Raw genomic sequence first — 25,103 nt, 5'->3', positions numbered from 1 at the left:
CTGAATCCAGCACACCCTCTAAGTATCTATCTGACTGGGGCTTACCCTTAAATTGCAGTTGTGGTTCTCTCCTTGTTCACTTCTTGCATCTGAAATGAGATGTTCATCATTTTGCGTGATGGCCGCAGTACTTTTCCAGAAGAAGCAGCCTCTAGGCTGGACTTTTTTTAGCCCAAGGAAATTTGAGCCTACATCTGTAACTCTGGTGGTTGCTAACAGGGAGGCTATAGGGTCATCTAGTCCTCAGACCGTGCACCCACCATCACTTCTGTGGGACCAGGGGGACTTCACCAAAAGCAAGGTGATGAATAGGATACAAACAGGTCCCCCGTAAAAGGGCTGCTCTTGTGTTGTGGCTGGTGCACAACTTTCTGAGGGAGGGCCAGGCGTTGATGTGGCACGGTCTCTGACAGCGCTGTTATTTCCCAGGGGTGGAGAGGGATGAGGGCTTAATTCACACCGTAAGTATGCAGGCTGATAGAAACGTTACTCACTCTTTCTCCATTAGATCACTACTGTATCTTCCACAAGGCTTCTTCTAGCTCCTCCATGGTTTTGCTGTCATATCAGTGCTGATTAACAGGGAGTTTTTATTCATGGGCTGATCTGGAGGTGTAGCTTCCTTTCACCTGTGCCTTCCCTGGGGGATGGAAGGGAACCAAACTGCTCTTCCCTGCAGCGCTGCCCGGGGGGGATGTTGCCAACCCTTCACCCATCTCTGCTCGCCTGCTCCTTCTTGCCCCGTGGTTAGGAAAAGCGATGTCTGTTGTCCAGTATCACGGCTAGCTTAGGGATGCTGCCCTCCCATCCCTGCACATCGGCTGTAATGTGCTGTCCTCTCAGCACTGCCAAGAAGAATTCAATTTTTTTTAGATGAGTTTCTTCACTGGTTTGGTTCGCAGTGTATCAGCAAAGCTGGCCTGCAGGCTACACCTGGAGGGGCACTGTCTGCCCCGGCTGTGGGCAGGACAGAGCACCCAGGGGATGAAACGTATTTAAACCGCCTTTGTCCCAGACCCTCTTGTACTTTGCGTTTGCCCTGTGCCAGTTTTCAACAGTTCGTGGTGTTTGCCTGGGCACCCGTATCTACCTGACCCTGCCTTTTCACACTGAAGCACGAGTCTGGAAAGTCAGGCTTTTTATTTTCCTGGTGCCTAAAATTTACAGGGAAACCCGTACTGTAAAACTCAGCTTCAAACGCAAGGAGAAGGCTTTCATGGTTTCTTGGTATTTGGTTTTCCAGCCGCTGGATGTCAGTGCTGCTCCACTGAAGAAAGGCTATTCCCGCTTCCTTTCCGGTGGGCATGAGGGGAACCAGCAGAGGCTCTTGATTTTTGTCCCTCAAATAATTGAGCAATGTTTGAATTTCTTGGGAAAATTGCCACAGAGATGAAACCATGCATTAACTGTGTATGTCTAAAACAACTGCTGTGTTTCAGTCCTCCTAATTCTCTGCACGACAAGAGGCTGGATTGTGCCTCGGAGTTACTGCAGCCTGTGGGAGTTTATGGACTGGATGAGTCTGTCTGTGGACTGTCCAGTGAGTGAAATAAAACCTCTGGAAAAAAACAAAAATGTGATCTTACTAAAGGTATAAATGTAGTGGTTTTATGACTTGCGAATGGCACATTTAGCACCACATGATTTTTCAAGGCTAAAAAGTAAAATGTGCTGACAGATTTGAGGAGATTAAGTTGGGTATATAGCAAAAAGCCTGTCTAGACCTTTGGTTTTAGGTTTTAAAAGTGTATTAAATACAGATCAAAAAATGCTTATAAATCATTCACAGGTGTGTTGTTCAATTTAGGCTTTTGAATAGGTTTGGCTTTTTTAAATTACGTTACTTACCGTCTTTCATCCTTATGCTCTTCACCTTTTTTTTTCCTAAAAAATGCTCATCTACACTACAGGAAATGGGAAAAACAAGTAAGCAAAAGATTGAGGCTTTTTTCAGTGTTTGCTTTGCTGCTTTTGTTGAGGGAAGTCTGAAATACTATGGCTGACTGTCTTTTAATTGGAGGGCAAAAATGTTTCCTTGCCAAACTTGTGAAGGTGTAGGTCAGTGGCCCAGTGCAACCTGCCACAGATACTGCCTTCTCCTTTGAGGCAAAAGGTACTGTTTTCCACTAACTTTTACATGGAGCTCTTGAATGGCATTCAGCTGATGTGTCAATTTTGAATGTATGGCATCGTCTTTTCCTCCATCTTAACACAAGTGTATTCCCAGAATTAATCCAGGGGATTGTATTTGTAGAGCAACCAGTTCTGTTATCAGTCTGGGTTGTGGTTTAACCTGGCAGGCAGCTCACTACACAGCCATTCGCTTGCTGCCCCCACTCCTGCCCAGATGGTATGGGGGAGAGAATCGGGGGTGGGGGGCAAGTAAAATTCATGGGTTGAGATAAAGACAGTTTAATAGGACAGAAAAGGAAGGGAAAATAATAATGTTGATAAAAATATACAAAATAAGTGATGCACAATGCAATTGCTCACCACCCACCTGACAGATACTCAGCCAGTCCCCAAGCAGTAGCCCCCATGGATCTTTCCCTGGAGTTTATATGCTGAACATGATGTCATATGGTATGGAATGTCCCTTTGGCCAGTTTGGGTCAGCTCTCCTGGCTGTGTCCTTTCCCAGCTTCTTGTGCCCCTGCCCCCCCAGCCTCCTTGCTGTCAGGGCAGCATGAGAAGCTGAAAAGTCCTTGACTTAGTGTAAGCACTGCTTAGCAACAACTAAAACATCAGTGTGTTATCAGCATTATTCTCACCCTAAATCCCAAACACAGCACTATACCAGCTGCTGTGAGGAAAATTAACTCTCTCCTAGCTGAAACCAGGACAATCTGTCATTAAACGTGATGGAGAATCTTTGTTTTACGCAAACAGCTTAACACACCTAGGAACCATATCCCTTTTATCTTTGCACACAGCTAAAGTTGTCGACAGCTTAAATTCTTGTGTTACCAGTGGAAGTATTGTGATCTGCAGTCAGCTCAAGCCTTTTGAGAGGGATCTGTGGAAGGCGGGCATCAGTGGCCTGAACCATGCATTTTAAACAGTCTACTCAGGCATAAAAACAATTGCGCTGGAGGATTTTAGTCAGTAGACTGTACTTGTAGAGATGACTGCCTAAGGAAAGAAATGCCTTCTTAGATCAGTCTTCGTTATAGACTGTTTTCTGTAATTTACTTTTCCCACAGGACCAGAATTAATAGTACATTTCTACCAGATACTTTTTTTCTGGTGGGTGAGAAATATGTATTGATGCTGTTACCTGACAGCAGGTGAAATACATCCTTCTTCCCAAAAGAAATGCTCTTGAAATACCTCTAGATCTGTCATCTGAGTTCCTTAACTTTAGTTTCAGAAACTCTGTTAACAGATTTCTGGTGATTAAGGCAACTTCTTTTCAAACACAGGAATGTTGCTGTGCATTTAAGCTTTTTATGGCATGTAGAGAAACATAACTATGGAAGTGTGCATCTGTAAGTTTGAAAGTTTCTGTTTGTCAGGAAGTTTGTTAACACATGACAGTTGTCTTTGCAAACTCTGGATTCTCTAGAAGAAACTTTACTTGCTGAAAGATGAAAAAAGGAAGTCTTTCCCATTGAAATCAAAAGTGCTATGTTTGGGTTTGCAGACAGGAATTCTATTATTGTAGTTGTAAAAGGGGCTAGTGATCAAGTAGGGAAACTTCCAGGTTAGGAGGTGCTTGGTCTGGTTGTAATTAGAGAGACCCTGAACAGACTCATTTAGGGATGCAGCTGGGGAAAATGGACATCACAATTGCAAATGAGATGCATAGCTGATACATGTGATTAATAAACATTGGAAAGTGTGGACTGAATTGCTTGTTTCTAAATCACCTGTAATTCCTCAGGGAATAAGAAAAAAGACCTGTGTCCGGGTTCACAGTAAAGGGGAAATGCAGACTGTTTTAAATGGATACAGAAGTGCTTTTTGTGCTATGCCCAGCTGGAACCCTGATTGGGTTTGGTGGCTTTTTGGGGTGGGGTTTTTTTTGCTACGTATGTTATACCTGGAAGTTTATCTGTGAGTAATGAATAGTGAAGATGGCACCTTGGCTGCTGTGGGATTATATTTTTCCCCACAAGCAGCGATGCTTTGCTGATAGTTGTTGCAAATGGAGATGATAGTTTTATGCAGAGCAGCTGATATGAGCGTTTTACATGATGCTGCTGCTGTAGTTTTAGCAAATTACTGTGTTTAAATATATTTTGTTGTGAAAGGGCAGAAATTAACAACTTTGTATTGTCTTGCCACAGCAGTTTTTGTAACGTTGCGAATTAGGCAGATTCTGCACATGGACTGTGTAAAACCAACAGAAACACTTCACAAGCAGCCCTCCTACTGGGTATATCTGATTTACAGAGGCTTAAAACACCAAAACCCATCACTGTTGTGTCTTATGCCGCAGATGAGCCAAATGCCCATCCCATCCCATCTCATGATATCCCATGGTTTGGAGAAGACCCTCATCTTGGCAGAGACTAGGGCTTTTCTTCCACTGCTCTCTCCTGGTTGCACAAGCAGTAAGAGGGGTGTCTTTCGATGGGGTCCATGAGATGCCACCCACCTGCGCGTGTGGCTGTTGGGGCAGGAGTCGTCATTCACCTGCTAATCTCTCAGGAGGAGAAAAGGCTCGCCGGATGGCAGCCAGGTGCTACTTGGGCCTTGTACCTCAATGATGCACTTAGGCTCTGTAACCTCTTATATCCTGTGTCTCTTTAAGCTGAAGGATAGCCATCAGTGAAGATTTCATTTGCACGATCTTGTTGTTAAGCTGTTCTGTAACTCATAATGTGAAAACTAATAAAATCACATCTTTTTACAGGTGCAAGTACTGGCATTATGATGATAACCTGCTCACCTCCAGCGTTGTCATTGTCTTCCATAATGAAGGATGGTCCACACTCATGAGGACAGTCCACAGTGTCATTAAGAGAACACCAAGGAAATACTTGGCAGAAATTGTCCTGATTGATGATTTTAGCAACAAAGGTATATTTGGAATATTAACACACTACTTCATTTGTTTTAAAAACGGTTTTCTTTTGATTTATTACTTGCCATGGATTGAGTTGACTCTGCAAGAAAAGTAATCTGCTGCTTCACAGTCCTCCCAGTTTTCAGTGAAGGGAAAGCTCTTTTCCGATAAACTGTTTCCATAAAGATGGCAATCCTTTATGTGTCTTCAGCTGCTTGAAGTGCAGGATTTGTGGTGGGTTCTCTTCCACAGTTGCAGAGCAGCATACAGCAGAAAGCATGAAGTAGCTAGTACCTCTCTTAACGGCTTGTTTTCGCAAGAGCTTTAAGAGTGTTGAGGAGTGTGAGTTAAGCCTGAGTTCTTTCGGTTTTTTTGGTTGGGTTTTTTTTTCCCTTCACTATAACAAAAATATTTTTAAGGCTATTGAATTCTTCTGATTAATTTTCAATATCATTTTAACTTCCAAGATTATTTTTTAATTAAACGTAGTGTTAAGGTGTATATCGTTTGTTATTGGGGGGAGGGGCTTTTAAGAATTTAAATGTGTTTTCATTTCTGCTTTTCTTTGTCCTGCATATCAACATTTTCAGAAGTCCAGAGATTTTCATCTTCCTTTATAATATACATTCTGGTCTTTCTTTATTTTAAGGATGTATATACTTATACAATGAATTTTTCCTTTAATGATGGTATTTTGAGCATGAGTGCAAATCAAGGCTGAATACAGAGAAGAACTGAAAGCGGTATGCTAAAGATACAAGATGTTTGATATAGAGGAAATCTGCCTGGTTTTAAACAAGTTTCAAAACAGTGCCGCAAAGCTGCACATGCTGCAAGGTTTTATTGCAGGCTAGTTCTTGAATACAAGTTGACAAAGAGCAGATGCACAGTTAAAAACATAACTGAGTGTGCAGGATGACAGTCTTTTCTAGACGGTGGTGGCTTTTAGGACCCCGGGGAAGTTTGGTCAGCAGCATAGGATACATTCCCTTTACCCTCTGTTTTTATAATGCTGAATTGGGTAGTGGCATGGAAAGCAGATGACTGTTTTGAAACTCCGTTTTATCAAGGGATCTGGGCTCCTACCAGTTGCAGCCTCCCAGGAGTAGTTGTTTTCTGCAGCTATACCCACTACAAATTTTAAAACCAAACTCATCACGTAGTCAGGGTTGCCTTTTGTGAGTATAAATCGCTATTAAAAGTAAGGTTTGTTATGTTAATTTTTGTATCATTTTCCATTTGTTTTCACAGGAGAGGAAAAGTTACCTGTATTGTAAACTTGACTACGTCTGGGTTAGTCTAAGAAAGATATTGACCACTGCATTAGACTCTCCTGTATCCTATTACAGCTTTTGAGAATTTGGCTTAGACGTTCACATATGCTATAAAATAAAAATATCTTCTCTCCTAAGGAATATAATTTTAATAATTCAGTCAGCAGATATGTGCTGTGTTTTTCCTTTTCAGCTTGCATTATAGCTTTCCTTAAGAGCTATTCAAGGACTGAATTAGCTGTATAAAATAACCGTGGCACAGATGTTCTCTAGAAAAGCTACCAGATTTTTATTTTTTACTGATGGTTGGGCTCAGTACTTGGGTTTCACATGAGTTGTTGCTGACTCTGTGCTGTGTATATGTAATTCAGGGAATTAATTTGTGTGGCATAACAACTCATACTGCAGTTTTCCAATACGTGACGATTGTTAAAGGCAGTGTTTTTTAAGAAATTTATTTTGAAATACAGAACTTTATGCTCTCTGCTCATACGTGAATGGTTAGCAGATACAGCTCTCCTGGACCTAACATCCAGCAGATCGTTGTCTCTGTTTTTCCCACACTTCGTTATCCAAATAACTCTCTTGTATCAGAAAAGCAAGCTCAAGATGGAATTTTCTCATGTATGAGTGGCTGGAAAACAAGCACGGACTGGAATGGCTCTGAACACCTTGCTGCAGCTGTACTGTTTCACTATAATAATTCTTCAAACTGCTTCAGGCTATTACTTGGTAAACATAATTGACTTAATCTCAATAATTCAAACTCAATTCTAGATGAAAAATGGCTGAGAGAGTAGAATATTGCTCCACTTCTTTCTCCCCAGAGAGAAGCACGAACTAGTATGGGCCGCGGAGTGTGCCAAGTCACCTGAAGAGATCTCCAGTTGTTAGGAGATCTGCAAAACGCAAACACGCTTAATCAAAGCAGAGCTGCTGGTGGCTTTTTGCTTTCTCAGCCAGAGGAAAAGCAGTGCTGACAGCACAGATACAGAATTTTCTCCTTCCCCACCTGCTTTCAGACTGCACGCTTCATATCTGCCTTTCCACCCCGCAAATTGTGTCTTACGGTCTTGGGGAGCAGTTGCAAGGCTTGGAAAACGTTCTTTTCATTGTCATTCTTTGTATCAAGTCGGTTGGGCGCAGTCTTTTCGCTGAACAACTCTCTCTCTTCCGTAATCTCTTCTGCAAACAGCAGGTTTGACTCTGGAGGGATGTGCTGAAGTCTGCCTGGGCATCTCTTCCTTTGCCCAAGGGCAGAAGGAGCAGTGACAGCAGGACGGCGCCAGGCTGTTTGAATGATGCTAGTTCTGATCTCGGCAGTGGGGACCGCTCTCTTCGTGCGCGCTGAAGTCCACGGGGTGTTGCAGCAGCTTCTGCTGCACTGTCAGCGTGGGTGCCCTGCTGCACGGGTCCCCGTTTTTCTTGTTTGTTGATAGAAACGGTTTGTTTTGCTGTGTGTGCTAGCTGTTGGGAGGATCCAGCTGTTCTGGAAGGGCGGTGAGAATTCCCAACACCACATTTCCAGAAGCTCCCTGCAGTTGTGTGTGTAGGTCTTCAACGGCTACTTGTGACATGTTTTCTGAAGCGTAGAGGTCGGTATCTCAGCTGGTGCAGCCTGCTTTTGTAGCCTCTTCACCTCTCAAGGGTGACTGTGGGGTAAATACCACTGCTCACAGCAGCGTTGAAAGGCTTTGTCCGCCTTTTGCGTTCACTCGTTTGTTCCTTTGGCACTGTCTGTATTTCCCACTGACGCAGCATCCCAAAAGATAACCAAAGGGGCAGTAAGGAGCGTAGGCAGGTAACAGCATTACCTGGTGCTTGGGTTAGAGCTGAGAGCCCCATGTGAGAAGTGCTACAGTACGGAGGACTCAGAGACAGATGCCTTAGGGAGGGCTTGTGATACCATTTTCCTAGTTCTCAAACTGACATCCATGAGTTGAGGGGGAAAAAAAGGCTTTCCTCCTCCCTCCCCCACCCCGCAGCAATCTGTAGTGCCCAAGGTCATTTGGAGAAAGTATGTGTTTTTTAGAAAATACTGGTGCATGCACTAAAACATGAGAGAAGAACCCAAACAAGGGAAGACCGGATTGGTGGTCATAATACTTTTGAAGGGTAAAATATACATTTTTGAACAAAAACCAGAATGCTGAAGACTGTTGACAGATAGCATAAATACATGTTCTAGGTGAGTAACATTTAACACTGGCCAAACCATATTTCTAACTGTGAAAGTATCGGGATTTTGTACACTACTGTCATGCAGTCTTTATAGTATGGGATGGGGGGAAAATTCAGTTTTCCTGTGAGAAATAGCACTTGCTGCTAACCCTGGCAACGTTTCAGATAATGGACTGCAAAGTCCTGAGACTTGTACTGTAGAAGAGCTTTACACTGTCAATATGACGGGGTTTTACAGCTCCCTGTGAGCCTTACATGGTTGCACGTTTGATAACTAAAACATTCGGCTTCATAGGCAGGAGACCTGGAAATAACTTCAGGATTTAAATCTTTAAAACATTCCTGACAGTCCTTCTGTAACATTTACTTGAAATTTGATTCTCTTAGTACCACTTCAGCATGATCTCATACCTCTATTGAATTTATCCTATAAAAATTTATCTCACAGCTATCATATCATATATATATTCTATATATATTACATGGCATGTTGTTCCATACAGCATATGTGATAGAATTGTTCTTTCTCTAGTTTGATCTTTATGTATCCTTGGAGTTTTCCTAACGCACAAGGATTTACAAAAGAAATTGTAAATGTCTGTAGGAAAGGAGAAGAGGAAGCGTAAAACTTTTAGTCAAGAAAACTTACTCTTTTATAAAGGTGCAGAGGAGGGATGATAAGAGTATTAAAAGGTAGCGGTTTCAGAAGATTGTTCTTTCGTAGAATTGCTGAGTTTTCGAGTTTGGGACCTTCGCTTCCAAAAACTACGATTTCTGTTTCAATTACTTCTATGTACCTTTGCTTAAACTAGAATTTTTTTAATACGGTTGTCAAGAATATAACACATACTGAAACTTAAGTTGCAGCAAGCTCCAGACTTCAGTCATTTTCATTGAGGGTGTGGGAAATGTTGCTGCCCAAGCAACCTGATGGCTTGCTGCTGCTGGAAGGGACATCCTTCTCCTTCCACCTCTGCACATCCATGCTCCCGTTATAGCGGCACAGGCATGGCACGCAGCTGCCCCGCGGGGCTGATCATGTAGCTTAGGTGCCTTAATTCGGTTCCCAACTGAGAGAAGCTGAAGCTGTAGGCAATTCTTTTGAGCCTTTCCATACAAAAACAGATTTTTAAATGAACACTGGTAGTTAAACAGTCAAACAGCAAGCGCTGACTGCCAGCACTTCTGCCTTCGTCAGTTTTCTCAACAGAATCATCTGTGCAAAAATATTACACAGCACCAAGATCCTTTTTTCAAACTGGGTAGTAGGAATGTGGTTTCCAGATTAGTTTGGACCAGTGTGCAAATACAAATCTGTAACCATTTAAGCATAGCCCATCTCAGTCCTTACGCGGTTACTCGCCCCTTTACTGACCCTTTGGCTAAAGGTTTCCTGTCTCATCAGTATGATGAGCCACAGCTCGTTCACTTAAATTCTGGCCCTCTAATTATTATTAATTTCATTAGAAGATTAGCATAAGACCACCCCATCCCCAAGAGGGAACAGGTCTGCGTGAGGGAGGGCACTGATTTGAGTATGGTAGGTTTCTGTCTCGGGTTTCTGGATTCAGTAGACCGATAGAAAATTTTGTGAGGCAGAAAGTGAGTGAAATGTTCAACTGGGAAATGGTGTCTTCAACTGTACACGTGATGTGATGAGGAAAGACTGTGTGCTGAAGTACAGAAACTTCCCTGCCTCGTTGAAATACAGGCTAAGACCTGAAGCCATGCCGTGATACATTGAAGTGACTGGGAATTGTCCACCCAGCTCCCCTGTGGTGTGACCCACCACTTCAGCTGCGTTTTCTTCTTCAGATGTGCCGGGGATAAACTTATCAGGAGGTTCTTCCCAGAGAGGGTGGGGAGGCACTGGGACAGGTTGCCCAGAGAAGCTGTGGATGCCCCATCCCTGGAAGTGTCCAAGGCCAGGCTGGATGAGGCTTGGAGCAACCTGGTCTAGTGGAAGGTGTCCCTGCCCGTGGCAGGGGGGTTGGAACTGGGTGATGTTTAAGGAGCCTTCCAACCCAAACCAGTCTATCATTCTATGGTGCCATGAAGCCAGAGAGCTCCAAGTCTTGATCTCTTCGGGTTTAGTGTTCGTGAACAGTATTGCGAGCAGTCAAAGATTGTCGTAATCCTAAATGTCTGTAGATATTTTTAAGTAGAGTTGGATTTGGGTTGTGTTAAGGGTACGAAACTGTTTAATAACAAACCTCACCAAAATGTGGTTTTTTTTCTTTGTCATTTGATAGCACACTTAAAAGAGAGGCTGGATGAGTATATTAAGCAGTGGAACGGCCTTGTGAAGGTATTTCGAAATGAGAGGAGAGAAGGTTTAATCCAGGCTAGGAGCATTGGAGCCCAGAAGGCTAAACTTGGACAGGTAGGAGCCAGCTCACACACAAGTCCGTCTGTTTTTTCCTTTTGGTGGGGAAGGGTGGGGGTGTTTCTGTGTTCGAATAGGCGTGTCGAAACATAGTACTGTGTTACTCATATTATTTTAAAAAGAGATTAATTTTACTCGTTTAAGCTTCACTCTTTTGTTTAGAACATTAAATGATTTCAGTGTAAAAAAGCTTAATTAAACCACCATCATCTCATGTGCAGAAATACAAATGGCTTTTTGTTGGCTTTCTTTTTCTTCTGAAGGTTTTGGTTTACCTTGACGCCCATTGTGAGGTGGGAATTAATTGGTACGCGCCACTTATAGCTCCTATATCTAAGGACAGGTAACGTTCTCCTGTTAATTCCAGTGTCTGGCCTCTTAGGAAGAAAGTGTCATAGTTACAATCTTCACTTCTCAAACTACAGTTAATACATTTTATGTCTCTATCAATGTATAGCAAACTACATCTGTATGTGCTGTATGATGATTTTATTATCTCCCAGCATAAAAGCTATGCAAGGAGGAAGGAAAAATAGGCAAATAAATCTCCAGATAGTTTATTTGAGTAGGCATACTGAGTATTTTGGATAGTATGGATTAAATATAAGGCAACTCTTCTCTTTCGCAGCAGTATGAGGGACAGTTATAAAAATGTTCTGTTCTAGCTGAATAAGCAGCCTGATTAAATGAAATAACTGACCAAAACCGTAGTTTTTGCTAGAGGAAAAGTAGCAGTAAATGTTTTGATTTAACAGGGTTTTAAAGCCCCTGTTACCCCAAGAGTTTTGTAACTTTCTCGTCTTTGGTTTTGCAATACGACCTCATTTTTTTCCTCTGAAGCACTTTGGAGCATTGGTTCTAGCAAACAGAGACCAGGGCCCAAGCGCTTGCTCGGAGTCAGCGGTGGAAAAGCCTTCTCTGCACGCGTGGGATCTGTGAGAGGTGGCAGAAGAGGGAGATCCCCAGGGCCTTCATTTCTTCCAGCTGATGAAATGTTGCTGTGTGCTACTGCACTCTTAGCTTGTGTGGTCCCGGGGGGGGAGGGTGTTTAGGAAACCTTGTGCTTGTTTAAACTCTTTAATCCCATAAAATAACTGCTTAATCCTACAAACTATTTGTTAACCTGTCGTACTACCAGAACTTATCTTGAAGAGGGCTTTTTTGTGTGTTTTAAAGGCTGTAGCTCAGCCTCAAGGCTGTTTGGGCCAGGATACTAGCAAGAGGGTGGAAATGCTTGTGTGCTTCCATCAAGTGCGTGTGACTCTCTTGCTCGAGAAAGGAAGGTGGGAACTGGCAGCTCTAGAGGCATCCTCCAGCACCGCTGTCAGAGGTGGAGGGTCCAGGAGGACCAGGGGTGCCGAGGTGTGTGGTGCTGGAGGGCAGCACCCAGCAGCCTTCTTCCAAGCCCTGGTCCCCTGGGTGCAGCGTGTTGCCGCTTCTGCCTCGACGAGCCCAGCATTAGCGCTCCTTCCCGCATGCATGCACACACTTGTTTTTCTGTCGCGTAGGATTTGACTTAGAAAGATGGAAGTGTTCTAAGTTTGGTCACCGTGAAACTCATTTGGAAAAATTGGGGAGAATAACAAGATACTGTCTTTTCCTTGGTGAATGTTCTGTATGATAGATCACAGTAAGGAGCATATTGCAAATCCAAAAGGAAAAATTCTATTGAAGACTGCTGCTAGGAGCACCAGTGACATCATTTTTTTGTCCTGTGATGTTGGGTTTGCGGGGAAGTTGAGTAGGACAGAATAGTGAAAATCCGTGTTTACACTAGTAAAAGCCAAGAGCTTATCGTACTTGCTGATAGCTAAGATCTGATTTGAATAGAAATTATGGGAAATAGTAATACTGTGGGGACTCCAGCCCTCTAAAGGCTCCACTGTTGCCTCCAGCAGAGCTTTATTAGAAGACCGATGTCAAGAAATACGCAAAAAAAGAAAAAGTATTGATAAATGAATTGATATATTGGCATTTCAGACCTAGCTTTTCAGTTTCAGAACCTCTTAAAACAACATAAAGAAAGGACAATCTGTTTTTTTTCTTCTAACGAGTCTTCATTTTTTTTAATATGCTTACAAGTGAATTTTCATACAATCTGCTCTGTAATAATTAATGGTGTGAGTTTCAGATGAGACAGATTACTCTTCTGAAATTGTATTTTGCTCTTTTTCCCTTCTATAAATGTTTCAGAACTACATGTACTGTACCTCTAATAGATTACATAGATGGGAATGATTATTCCATTGAGCCACAACAAGGTGGGGATGAAGATGGTTTTGCCAGAGGGGCCTGGGACTGGAGTTTGCTCTGGAAACGAATTCCGTTAAGCCACAAGGAAAAATCCAAACGAAACCATAAAACTGAGCCTTATCGGTAAAGAGAGCTGTTTACATACTGTGAATCGTAATGAATAATTGTCTAAACCCTTTCGTTTTTCCCTCCCCCCTCCCCCTCTTTTCCCATGAACCACGGTCGGTGCACGCGGGTCCCTGCGCATAACCGCCTCTTCCCTGCCACCATCCGCCACCCCGCAGAACCACATGCACTGTGCCGCTTATAGATGTCATAGACGGCAACACGTATAAGATTGTGCCCCAAGGGGGTGGTGACGAAGACGGGTTTGCTAGAGGAGCGTGGGATTGGAGTATGCTATGGAAGAGGGTTCCCTTGACCAAGCGAGAGAAGGAAAGCAGAAAGACAAAAACTGAACCGTATCGGTAATCACTAAATCACTTACCCATTTCTTTTTCTTCTGAAGTCGATATTGATCCACTAAAACTTGCATGTACCTCCAGCCTGAAACTCTTCACGTTTCTAACCACGCCCGCTGCTTTGGTTAATCAGACCTGTTTGCCACAGCCCACTGTTGGCTCAGAATACCTTTGTGTTCTGCTCTTGTGTGGTAAACACGGCGCGTGTTAGGATGACAGGGTTTTGTTTGGGAAAACATGAGACTTTCTTTCCAGGGAAAACCTCATTTAGCTATGATGCTTTTTTTTTTTTCTTTAAAGCAGTGTTGGAAACAACAGTGCTTATTTAACCATTTGATTTGAAATAACGAGCATGCTGTGAGTATTTATAATAGCTGGTAATGCATAAAATCTGTGTCCTGCTGTCACAGCTTGATGCATGCATACAGCTCATGGATTATGCATGTGCATCCAAAAAATCCCTTTTGTCATATTTCTCCCACTTGCTTCATAATAGATCACATATGACAAAGAAGCATACTGCTTAGAAAAGATCTAGCCAAGATTCATAAGGTCTCAGTATGTGTGGGGATTTTAGTTTCATAGTCATAACACAAAACCAAAACAAAACCAAAAAGAAAGGAAAAAAAAAATGGATTATGCATGTGCATCCAAAAAATCCCTTTTGTCATATTTCTCCCACTTGCTTCATAATAGATCACATATGACAAAGAAGCATACTGCTTAGAAAAGATCTAGCCAAGATTCATAAGGTCTCAGTATGTGTGGGGATTTTAGTTTCATAGTCATAACACAAAACCAAAACAAAACCAAAGAGAAAGGAAAAAAAACCACCCTCACAACCTTAATTTTCTGGGAATACTCTGAAAACCGTTGCGGAAGTCCCACCTTTTTCTTTCGCTTTGTAGGGGGGGTATGTTTTCTTCCCAGCAAACAGAAACTGGCTAGAAACCCAAGCTTAGAAACCAGGGTTTCTGGATTGCTTTTCAAGACTGGGAGACTGTGGTTCTGCTGGTTTTTATTACTTTCCCCTTCACACTTAACTAATCGTGTTACTGCATTTGAAAGCAATCCTCACATCTTCAGAATCTAATGTCTGCTGTTGCTTGTATATATGATTTAAACGTTGTCAGAACTGATGTTGGTAGTTCCCTATCCTCACCCATGATTGTTCTCTGCTAAAATGGCAACACATGCAAGGAAGTTATGAAGCTTTGATCTGTTTTGTGTACAGTATAAATAATAACCATTTTCTGACAAGGTTGTCTGCATTGGAACTTTAATATTCGCTTAGAGGGGGATAAACTATTTCAGACATCGCTGTTGTGTTCTGTGTTTACCATCCAAACAGGTCTTAAAATTCTTTAAACTGTTCCCAGAAACACAGAGCACATGTTCTCAGAATGGTTTAAAAGATGACTTTATTTTTAATAATGCTTTCAGAGTTACAGTGCTGCTTCTAAAAAGAGACATTGCCCGCATCTGTGTATGTCCAGGCTATATGCATTTTCTTTCAGCAATAGCAAGGCAAGTAAGACCAAGTAAGTCTGCTGAAACTGAAGCCAGGGCTGCCTAGTTTAAAAAGAAAACAAACCAAAACGAAGCCCCTCAACAGGGGGGGCTGTAGCGACAGGGCAAGGGGTAACGGGTTTAAATTGAAAGTGAGGAAGTTTAGATTGGATATCAGGAAGAAGTTCTTCCCGGAGAGGGTGGGGAGGCACTGGGACAGGTTGCCCAGAGAAGCTGTGGATGCCCCATCCCTGGAAGTGTCCAAGGCCAGGCTGGATGAGGCTTGGAGCAACCTGGTCTAGTGGAAGGTGTCCCTGCCCATGGCAGGGGGGTTGGAACTGGATGGTCTTTAAGGTCCCTTCCAACCCAAACTGTTCTGTGATTCCATGAACAGCTTAGAGCACAGAAACAGACTGTGATGTAAGAATCGCCCCAGGACTGAATCCTTTCAGAAATACTATGCTTGCCTCTTCATATCCTATAAAATAAACTACTGAGCTTATGTGGATTTTACTGTGTTCTTTAACACACTTGACAGCGCGTTGGAGGCCAAGACTGAAACTTCAGCATCTGAGGCCTCTGCGCTCGCCAAGTCTTTATGGTGCTGAGGAGAAGCCAACGTGCAGGAGAGCGGCAGGGCTGTGCTACGCAGCCTGCTTCTCCCTGCGGGTCGCACCGGCTTCCTGCCCTTCGAACCCCCGCCGTGTAGCAGCGGTGTTGGAGGAAGATGCAGTAAGCAGACAAGTAGAAGGGGACGTTTAGGAGTAACCCAGCATCTGGTCAGGTGATTTGGAGAGCGGCAGAACTGATAACCATTACACTTCCCTCGGCTGACAGACCCCGCAGCTCTGGTCTTGCTCTTGCCCTGCCCTGCTAGCCAGGGGGTGTGTAGGCTGACCCTGTGGGTTACCATTTCCTAAGCAGCTCTCCTCCGGGCATTTGTGTGCAGGAGGGAAATAGGTAATCACTGCTGTTAAAGGGAACGCTACTAAGTTGAAAATCTAATGGAATGAAGAGACTGAATCGGCCTAGAAAAGGCCCATCTCAATTCCATCACGAAGGAATACTTCACTTGCGTGAAACGTTTCGCTTGGCTCACCGGAGCGGTCTGGATTCTTGGAATTCACGTTTTCCTTACCAGTTAATTTTTTCCAAATTGCCAACTTAGTGGCAGCTTTTATCCATTAGGAGTTTTTATGTATTTATTGATCCTCAGGTGAAAAATGCTTGGTATGTGCACTGGAAATGGCTTAACATATCCTACTCTCTGTTTCAGCATGAGTGAGCAATCGAAAGAAGTTGGCTAGAGCCATTCTGCAAAATGCTGTAATCCAAACCACAATGTCTTTTTGATAGGTTAAAAGTTGCTAATTGAACCTTGGCCTTACAAAGCCATGTTAAAAAAAAACAAAACAAAACAAAAAAAAATAGAAACCTTGTGCAACTTGATCCAGGCCCTCTTAAAAGGATAATGCAAAGCATCTCATATGGCAGTGGTAGGAAAAGAGCCATGGGGAGAAGATAGAAAGGTATCATTTGGGTGGGAAAAAAATGTGTAGCTTGGGTAATCAACAAGAAGTTTGAATGTGGCAACTCCCCAGAGCATAAGCTTTAGGTCTGCTACACAGTCTCATCTGTTATTTCAGGAACTTGAACAACTTTCAGGAGAGATCTGTCTTGCCACACTGCATCTTACCTTTTTTATTTCAATCAAAGCACGTTGGCTGGCTGAATGGATAATTCCAAACAAAATTTTGTATAATTAAAAAAAAAAACTAACAGTGATTTCACTAGAAACGATACAGATGTCATTTCAGAAAATCACTGGAAGCTGATGACAAAGCTTTATGATTTTTCTGTGTATTGCCATTTATCTAATCTGTATTATGTGTTAACAGTGCATTGCTCCCTTAATTAATTCTTCTCCAAGCGTTATCCTGTCCTTTTGGCAGAAGGAGTTACCCTGTCTTCCTCTTCCAGGTCCCCCGCCATGGCAGGCGGATTGTTTGCCATTGAACGCGATTTCTTCTTCGAACTAGGTCTCTACGACCCAGGTCTGCAGATCTGGGGTGGGGAAAATTTTGAAATCTCTTACAAGGTAAGGCCAAAAACTGAAAACGGGCTCAGTTTAGCATATACATTGGTTTTTTTTCTGTAAGTGCTTCAGACCTACCTGTGATTTGTCCCACCTCTGTCTCACGAAGCCCGCTCGGTTTTGTTGTGAGATGTGACAGAGATGTGTGTCCTCTGCTTCCTTTGGGGCAGAGGTGTTCAGCGAGGTGGCCTGGTGCTGAGGCCCAGATGCTGAGTCATCCAGGTTTTGTTAATGGTTTGGGCTCACACACCCCCTCAGTAGATCATCGGAAACCGAAGCGGCAGATTTGGTGGCGAGGGCACTGAGTGCTGTCACGGCGAGTACAGAAAAGTGTGTCTCTAGGAAGTGATTCTAGAGAACGAGTAGCGCTCGGTTTGTGCATGTAAAGCGTCTAATGATGCAACCAAAAGTAACCTGCCCTGGTTTCCTCCTCCCAACCATTCTGAAAAATGATCTCATCTGCTTTTCAGAATTTCAAGAGCTTCTTTACAGGGGAAGTCTTCGTAATTGAAACGCTAACTACATCATTCATCATCGGAAGATTTTTATTTTCACTCCTAGGCATATGCATGCTCTTCAGTTAGCAGGAAACATAAGATGCCAATCGTTAGCTTCTTGTAGCTTCAGTGTTCATAATGACACAAGTGGCGGACGGCAGGAATCTCTCCCCGTTAACAAACAAAAGTAGCGACATCTGATATCCTCGGCAGTGCTCTGCGAAATCGGAGCTGGATTTTACCAAGAGTACATCCAGTGCTCCCCTAGGTACTCTTGCTCTTCATGGTTTGGAGGAAAGCTCTGAGTGCACTTGCTCAGCTGTAAATCCATATGCAAAAGGTAGTTATTGAGGCCGACACACACAGGATCTTTATCCTTCCAGTTCTCCCACCTTGCTTAGAGCTAAATCGTGATTGAAATTGCATAGAGTAGTTTTGTAACTGCAGTGCTGATTATGTAGGGACCTCCAGATTGGCTTCATGTAGATCACAGCCAGTCTGCGGAAGAACTCGGTAACATGCTGACACCTAGATACAAATATAAGGGCCTTGCATATCTGAGGCTTTAATGAAACTTCAGAAAATTAATAGGATGAGGCAATGTAGGAAGGAAACTATTTTGCCCATCTTTCCTAATACTGTTAAGTCATATCTGGAATTTGGACTAATTTGGAACATCCCCAAAGTTAGCTTGAATTTGGATCTGATGCTGCATTTCAAACTTGTCAGAACTATGAACAGCTACATTCAGATTTAGGTATGTTTTCCTCATAAGTGGATTATCCAGGATGTGTAGGAGGGAATGAATTTCCAAATGGTAATATGTTTCACCCATTTTTTACTTTCAGCTACTATAGTTAAAGAAAAATCTGTTTGTACTTGGAACAGTGGGTTACCAAAGACATCCTTATCTCCTACTAGTCTTTATTAAGAAAAACTTCAGTGTGGTGGGCTAACCAAAACCCATCTTAGTGATGGCATATGAATTGCTTTAATAAAATCAGAATATTATGGATTCTGTCATAATAAAAATTACCCAGTTCCGTATTTTCTGCACTCGTTCATTACTGTTGTTTTAAAATAGCAATGGGGTGAGACGGCAAACTTTTTTTAAAAGCTTCTAAAAGAGTAATTTAGTTGAGCAATTTCATGGCTGAGTTGAAGATGTACTCAATACAGCCTTTGATTTTAGAGACCTGTGATGTTTACATTTACCTCTGAAGCAAAAATACTGAACTATATCGCACAGTTGGTACAGAAAGAGAAGTAGTTGACATTTCCATAACGTGTTATCTCTTTGTCCATCTTCAATACTTGTGCATGTATATTTATATCTCCACCTTTGCTTTAACTCGTAGATCTGGCAGTGTGGGGGAAAACTGTTGTTTGTTCCCTGTTCTCGTGTTGGACACATCTATCGTCTCCAGGGTTGGCAAGGAAATCCTCCTCCAGTGTATGTTGGGTCTTCTCCCACCTTAAAGGTACCGTTTTGCTGCAACCTTGAAAGTGTTTTTTGATTTTGAATAACAGCGGGTTTTAGATAAATTTATTTACATTACCGATAGCAATTTAGAGAGCGCTTCATCCAAAGCTGTTTAGTGTCTAAAGTGAAGACGGTCATCCCCATGGGAGGGAAATCTTTGTGCCAATCCCACTGTTATTAAGAGTAGAGATTCTTGGAACCCACCTTCTTGCTCCACCCCTCCCCATCCCTGAGGTCCAAATCTCACTTCCTGTTACTCTCAGCACCCCAGGCCTTTGCTGGGCTGTGCCCAGCTGAAGTACAAACAACTCTAGTGAATACAGCACACTCCTGGAAGCGATGGTTTGAAATCTCCCTTTAGCTTGGTAGGTTGTGCTCCCAGGCTGAGTTAGCAAACGCTGTAATCGCGCATCTGTCAGACCTTTGTGGCTGCATTTGTTGGTTGAGAAGCAATGAATGACACCTGGGAAAACGGCATGCTCTGCCCTTCTTCATAAAGCTTGGTAACTCCTCGGGCACCTTGCAGGTTCAGAAGCGTTGCTCCAGCCATGATATTAAAAGTGCACATCCCCTCAAGAAACGAGTGAGACAGCTGCCTATATCTCAAGAGATAATTTGAATCAAGAAAAAAGGTTTCATACAAGTTTGCACCTACCAGCAGGACAGGAGGTGACCCTCCTGTTAAGGTTTCCTATAGCCTGGTTTAAGCTTCCTCTTGTACAGTGTTTTGGCACTGGTACATCCCATTCCCAGAGACCCAGTTCTTTGTAAATTCCAAACCCAGAGCTGTCTTCCTAGACATTACCCGTGACTATGACTACTGGTAGGGTTACTGAGTATGGCTTGAGCCAAGCTACCAGTTGGTTCTGTTGAAAAGGGAATGTCCCAGCCTTGCTTAATGTTAGAAAGCTAACTTAGTACCCAAAAAAAAAAAAAGTACTCTATTAGTATTGTGAATTGATGAACATTTTGGTCAAACGAGCACTAGGACCAGGACAAGGGAGGGTAGGGGTAAGTGGGAATAGCTGGGAGTAGAGAAACAGCAGTCAGAGACAGGATAGCAAACTTACAGCTCTGTTACTCCATGCAGGCAAGATGTTTGTCCGCCTTGTTTGAAGTTATAAAAACCATTCCATTCTTCTGAAAAGCTGCTCAAAAATGTTTACTGCCTATCCATACACCTTACATAGGTCTGCCTACTGAATAGAACAAAACGCTGATGCGCATTCTCAATATGTAAGTTGCTTCTGCGTTCAAGGCAGGATGCAGAAATAGCTTTCTCCCTCTTTGGATACTCTCCTATTCCCACAGTACCTGAGCTTTTTTTTGTAGCTTTGTTCAGTTAATGCTGGATGTGGACTAAAGTAAAACACACAGTAATTTGTGCCTTTAGTCAGATCTGTTAAGACAGGTCATTAACGCTAGAGGAATGGTACAAGTGAGGCGTGCGGCTAGAACGTTTACAGGTGATACAGAGATAAGAGCCACCAAAGAGACTGAGAAGAAAGAGGTGAAGGAGAGGCTTGTTCAGTAGGTGAGCTTATCCATTTTTTCCCCTTCTCCAAGCAGCAGTAAACTGCTTACACAGATAAAATCTCCTTGGTGTGTGATAAGACTTAGTTTTTTCACCCTTAGTGTGCTAACGCATATCAGTCTTTCCATTAAAACCATAGAAGGTGAATACAAACTCTGAATTGCAGTTCTGGTACACGGCAAATTATTGCAACGCTTTATTGCACCCATAACTGAAGAGTTTCTGTTTTCAAAATAAACATTCTCTAAACTTAGATTAAGACTTTATACTCTCATTAAGCAAGCCAGTTTATTTTGTTGGCTTCAGTCCTAAGCTGTCATTTGAAAATAATATAGAATCTCAGAAGGGTTTGGGTTGGAAGGGCCCTTAAAGCCCACCCAGTCCCACCCCCCCTGCCATGGGCAGGGACACCTTCCACTAGACCAGGTTGCTCCAAGCCTCATCCAGCCTGGCCTTGGACACTTCCAGGGATGGGGCATCCACAGCTTCTCTGGGCAACCTGTCCCCGTGCTCCCCACCCTCTCTGGGAAGAACTTCTTCCTGATACCCAATCTAACCCTCCCCACTTTCAATTTAAACCCGTTCCCCCTTGTCCTGTCACTACAGGCCCTTGGAAAAAGTCCCCCCCAGCTTCCTTGTAGCCCCTTCAGGTACTGGAAGGTGCTGTAAGGTTTCCCCCGAGCCTTCCCTTCTCCAGGCCGAACAAGCCCAATATGTATGAGTCTTGTATAATCTGCTGAAGGCGACAAACTACTAGTGCTGTATAATAATTTAATGCTATCACTTTTTAAGAGAAGAAATCCTTAAATTTCTGGAATTAACATGCAGTTCTGTCTGACCTGTTGCGTGTGCTCTGAGGTAGCAGCAATGCCCTTGTTCTTCACAGAACTATGTCAGAGTTGTGGAAGTGTGGTGGGACGAATACAAAGACTACTTTTATGCCAGTCGGCCAGAAACAAAAGCGCTACCCTATGGAGATATATCTGAGCTGAAAAAATTTCGTGAAGATCACAACTGCAAAAGTTTTAAGTGGTTTATGGAAGAAATAGCATATGATATAACTTCATATTATCCCTTACCACCTAAAAACGTGGACTGGGGAGAGGTAAGTACAGCACATAACCTGTGTTTACTTTAGGAGCTTTTTTAAAAAAAATTCGGAGCACAAAAGGAAGCGATTGTTACTTAACCTCAGCCTTAGAACAGGTTCCTTGATTTCTGCTATACTAAGGTATATGATACCAGCTAGAGACCTAGAGAGATGTAACCCAAGGAAAAAATTATTATATACTTTAAGAGGTGCACTTTTTTTAATTAGCTCCATAGTTCTTTATTTTATCCCTGGCCCTGCCTTCAGTTATGCCTAAAGCTGTTTTTCCATAATTGGAATTTAGGGTTGGGTTTTTTTTAAGAAAAAATGTGAATCTATGTGCGTGGGAGTATTGGCAGAGATTAATAACTGAAAATCCTTTCCAGTGAAGGCATAGAGGATAGATAGTGAAACCTGGGCAGAGTATGTTCTGCTTCATTTGCTAGCCTGACATGCACTCGTACAGTTGCAGCGTCAGTAAATCCCTTATCAAGTCTGGGTTTTTTTTTTCCTTTCAGTTGGTTTCAGCCATGCCCTGTGTCTCCTATTAATTTCACTTTTCAGATGGCAGAGGCAAAATCAGCAAATCATCTCACTAGCAGAGGAGAACTCCTGTGTCCCACCAGATTTAACCACCTCTTTCCCCAAGACGCGATGGATCCGTTTTTGTAACTTCAGAAGAGCGTTAGAAAGTAGACATCTATGCTCTTTCCTGTGGCCAAGAGAGCGTCATCTCTTTTTTTTCTCTCTGAGTAATTAGTGATACAGAGCATGTGCTTGGTGGAAGAGGGTACAAATAGTCGTCTGTCTGAGGGACCAGGTGAACAAGGCCACCTCTGTTTCCTACCTAAATCTAGCAGAAAGCATCAGTTACTGCGTTAGTCTTAGACCTCCTTCAGATCCATGTGAAGGGTTAGGAAGGCACGTTAGGTATTACTGTTCGCTGAGGTGAAGGTACCTCAAGAGAAAAAATAGTAATGGCCACCTTGCAGGAAATCATCCCTGATAACGGCGAGTGGCTCTGGGGAAGCAACAGGAAAGTCTAAAGTTCAGAGCCATCTCTGAAGTTTTCTTCAACTCTTCTTCACTGGCTGCCAGTTGTCCTACACCTGAGATTTTTTTTTTTTCGTACCTATTTGTAACTCCACACTAACTGCATTTCCAGACTGTTGGGAATTAAAGTGTGGGGTTCATCTGCCCTGAGGCTCTCTCTGGGAGTCAGGTCTAAGCTTCGTCCTCCAGACTTTCTTCTGCTGTCACAAAGAGGCGCTGGCAAAGAGAATCGGTTTGGCAAGAATGTTATTTGTGTCACGAAGTCTTTGTAAGGCTGTTTGTTGGCCTTCTGAGAAGGGAATGGGATAATCGGCAGTTGAGGCCTGCTTTCTGCCTGGGCTTTTGTTCTTTACCCCTGTGCCTGCTCCTCATCAATTTTCTTTTTTCCCCTCGTAACTGGTGCTGCAGACAGTAGTTCCGAGCAGCCACGTCAGTGGGCTGTGCCTGGCTGCACTTGGCAGCGGCTATGTGGAACTTCACATTTCTTTCATCCACGAGATGAGAGCAACTTAGCTGAGCTCCCGCTTTATTCATGAAGACCTGGGAGACTCAACATACCTTAACAGGAGATGGATAAATTAACATACTTGAAAGTCCTACGTTTTGGTGTCATTAATTTGGAAGTGAGCTTTGCAGCTCTAGCTTCATCAGTGTACTCTAACTCAAATAAGAGCCCACCGATGAGCATGGTCAGCTTGAAGCTCCATCTCCCAGGATGCCTAACATCAGTATTTAAATTTCATACACAGTTTTGTATCATAGCTCTTTGGCAGATACCTGTTTCTGGTTTGAAAGGTAAGTGGGGATTTTCTGAGGTCCTTCGCGCTTATTTTTTGCCTTGAAACTGACTTTGAGTGCAAAACCTTTTTTTCCAGATAAGAGGCTTTGAGACTGCTTACTGTATTGATAGCATGGGGCACACCAACGGTGGCTTCGTTGAGCTTGGGCCGTGCCACAGAATGGGAGGAAATCAGGTAAGGGGCTTGGAGGAGAATCATTTGCTGTGGATGGTAACAGGCAGGTTTTCTGTTAAGCCTGTACGTAGAGTCAATTAGGTGCTAGCTGCCAAGATGGGAGTTTGGGGTTTTACATAAGCAACTGACCTTGCTAAAGCAGAGGAATCTGAAAATACAGTTTCAAACACAACAGGTACAGCATTGGAGGCAAATTCATAATCTCTTCTTCAGTGAACTTGAGGAAGGAAGGACTTGTGTTTCCATCAACCCTATCACTGCATTAAAACAACTGCAGCTCTTAGCATTGGTTCATCATTCACCTAATTCATCCTGCAGGGAACAACCCCCTTAACTCATTTTGCCTCAGTTATTTCAGAAAGTTGGTTTGCTTTAACGGAAGTACAAAACACTTTTTGTACTGTAGCTTCTTTTCCACCCTAGGAGACAAGAAATTGAATGCACATTTGTCTCTGTTTTGCTTAAAAATTAATTGGCAGAACATAATTACTAATAGATGGTTGCAATCCAAGCTGCTATCATGTTTGACCCGTATCTTCACAAACCTACCCACACTGCCACAAAAACACTGTGTTCTGTATTGACATCCCCTTTTTTGTTGAAAAAGTTTTCAGTATTCAGATTCCTTATTTACGCTGACGTAGACCTGCCCTTTTAGTAGGGCAGCCATGAAATTGCGTGCAGAGCGATGCTTTTAAAGATTATATTTGGGTTAGCTCTCAGTAGCCCTTGGAAGTGTCTTTTTTAATTTTGATTTTTAATGAAAAAGTTCCCTCAACTACCTTTTCTGTAGACTTTTCCCCCCAAACCCCTGTAACAGTTGTTGAAATAGGAAGTAGCTAGGGTAATTGTTTGTATCGGGATGCATTAGTTTGATTTCTTCCATGGGTAAAATGCCAGCATTTTTACTGTCTTCACATGAAATTACTGCCCAGGACCAAGGACTTGCTACCAGACCTTTAGAAAGGCACTGGATTGTTTGGCTGTTGCATCATACAAAGGCTTTTAATCAAACACTTTCAGAAGTCTCCCAAATAGGGATCCCTTTATTTTTATCATTTTTGTCTTGCTAGGTAAGATTCTTAGCCTTGTAAATCCTGCAGTAAAGTTCTCTGTGAAATTGCATGCTGTGACAGAAGTGTGTCACACCGCGTTAACGACCGCTTCTGAAAGACAGGCGCAGTAACACCAGACGGTATTCTGGGCCATGGAGTTTCGTTGGTATTTCCAGTGTTCCTAAAACACTTGTTATTTTGAGTCGACTGTTAAAAAAGTGGTGCTTTTTTTTTGTTTGTGTTTTTT

General features: G+C 42.8%; 1 protein-coding gene across 1 annotated transcript in view; it reads left to right on the top strand.

Annotated features, from left to right (window-relative positions):
• The first annotated feature begins 118 nt into the window (after positions 1-118).
• Positions 119-25,103, top strand: part of GALNT7 (polypeptide N-acetylgalactosaminyltransferase 7) — a 28,182-nt gene continuing 3,197 nt past the window's right edge. The window contains exons 1-9 of the mRNA XM_010153963.1: positions 119-330; positions 4,859-5,025; positions 10,719-10,849; positions 11,116-11,195; positions 13,046-13,228; positions 17,056-17,173; positions 19,026-19,148; positions 21,571-21,789; positions 23,703-23,803. Of these exons, the coding sequence (XP_010152265.1) occupies positions 119-330; positions 4,859-5,025; positions 10,719-10,849; positions 11,116-11,195; positions 13,046-13,228; positions 17,056-17,173; positions 19,026-19,148; positions 21,571-21,789; positions 23,703-23,803 (1,334 nt within the window). The remainder of the gene's footprint in view (positions 331-4,858; positions 5,026-10,718; positions 10,850-11,115; positions 11,196-13,045; positions 13,229-17,055; positions 17,174-19,025; positions 19,149-21,570; positions 21,790-23,702; positions 23,804-25,103) is intronic.

The sequence above is a fragment of the Eurypyga helias genome, unplaced genomic scaffold (genome assembly GCF_000690775.1).
Source record: "Eurypyga helias isolate BGI_N326 unplaced genomic scaffold, ASM69077v1 scaffold7106, whole genome shotgun sequence".
Lineage (NCBI taxonomy): Eukaryota > Metazoa > Chordata > Aves > Eurypygiformes > Eurypygidae > Eurypyga > Eurypyga helias.
The sequence above is the reverse complement of the archived record's forward strand: the minus strand, read 5'-3'. Positions and strand labels throughout refer to the sequence as shown.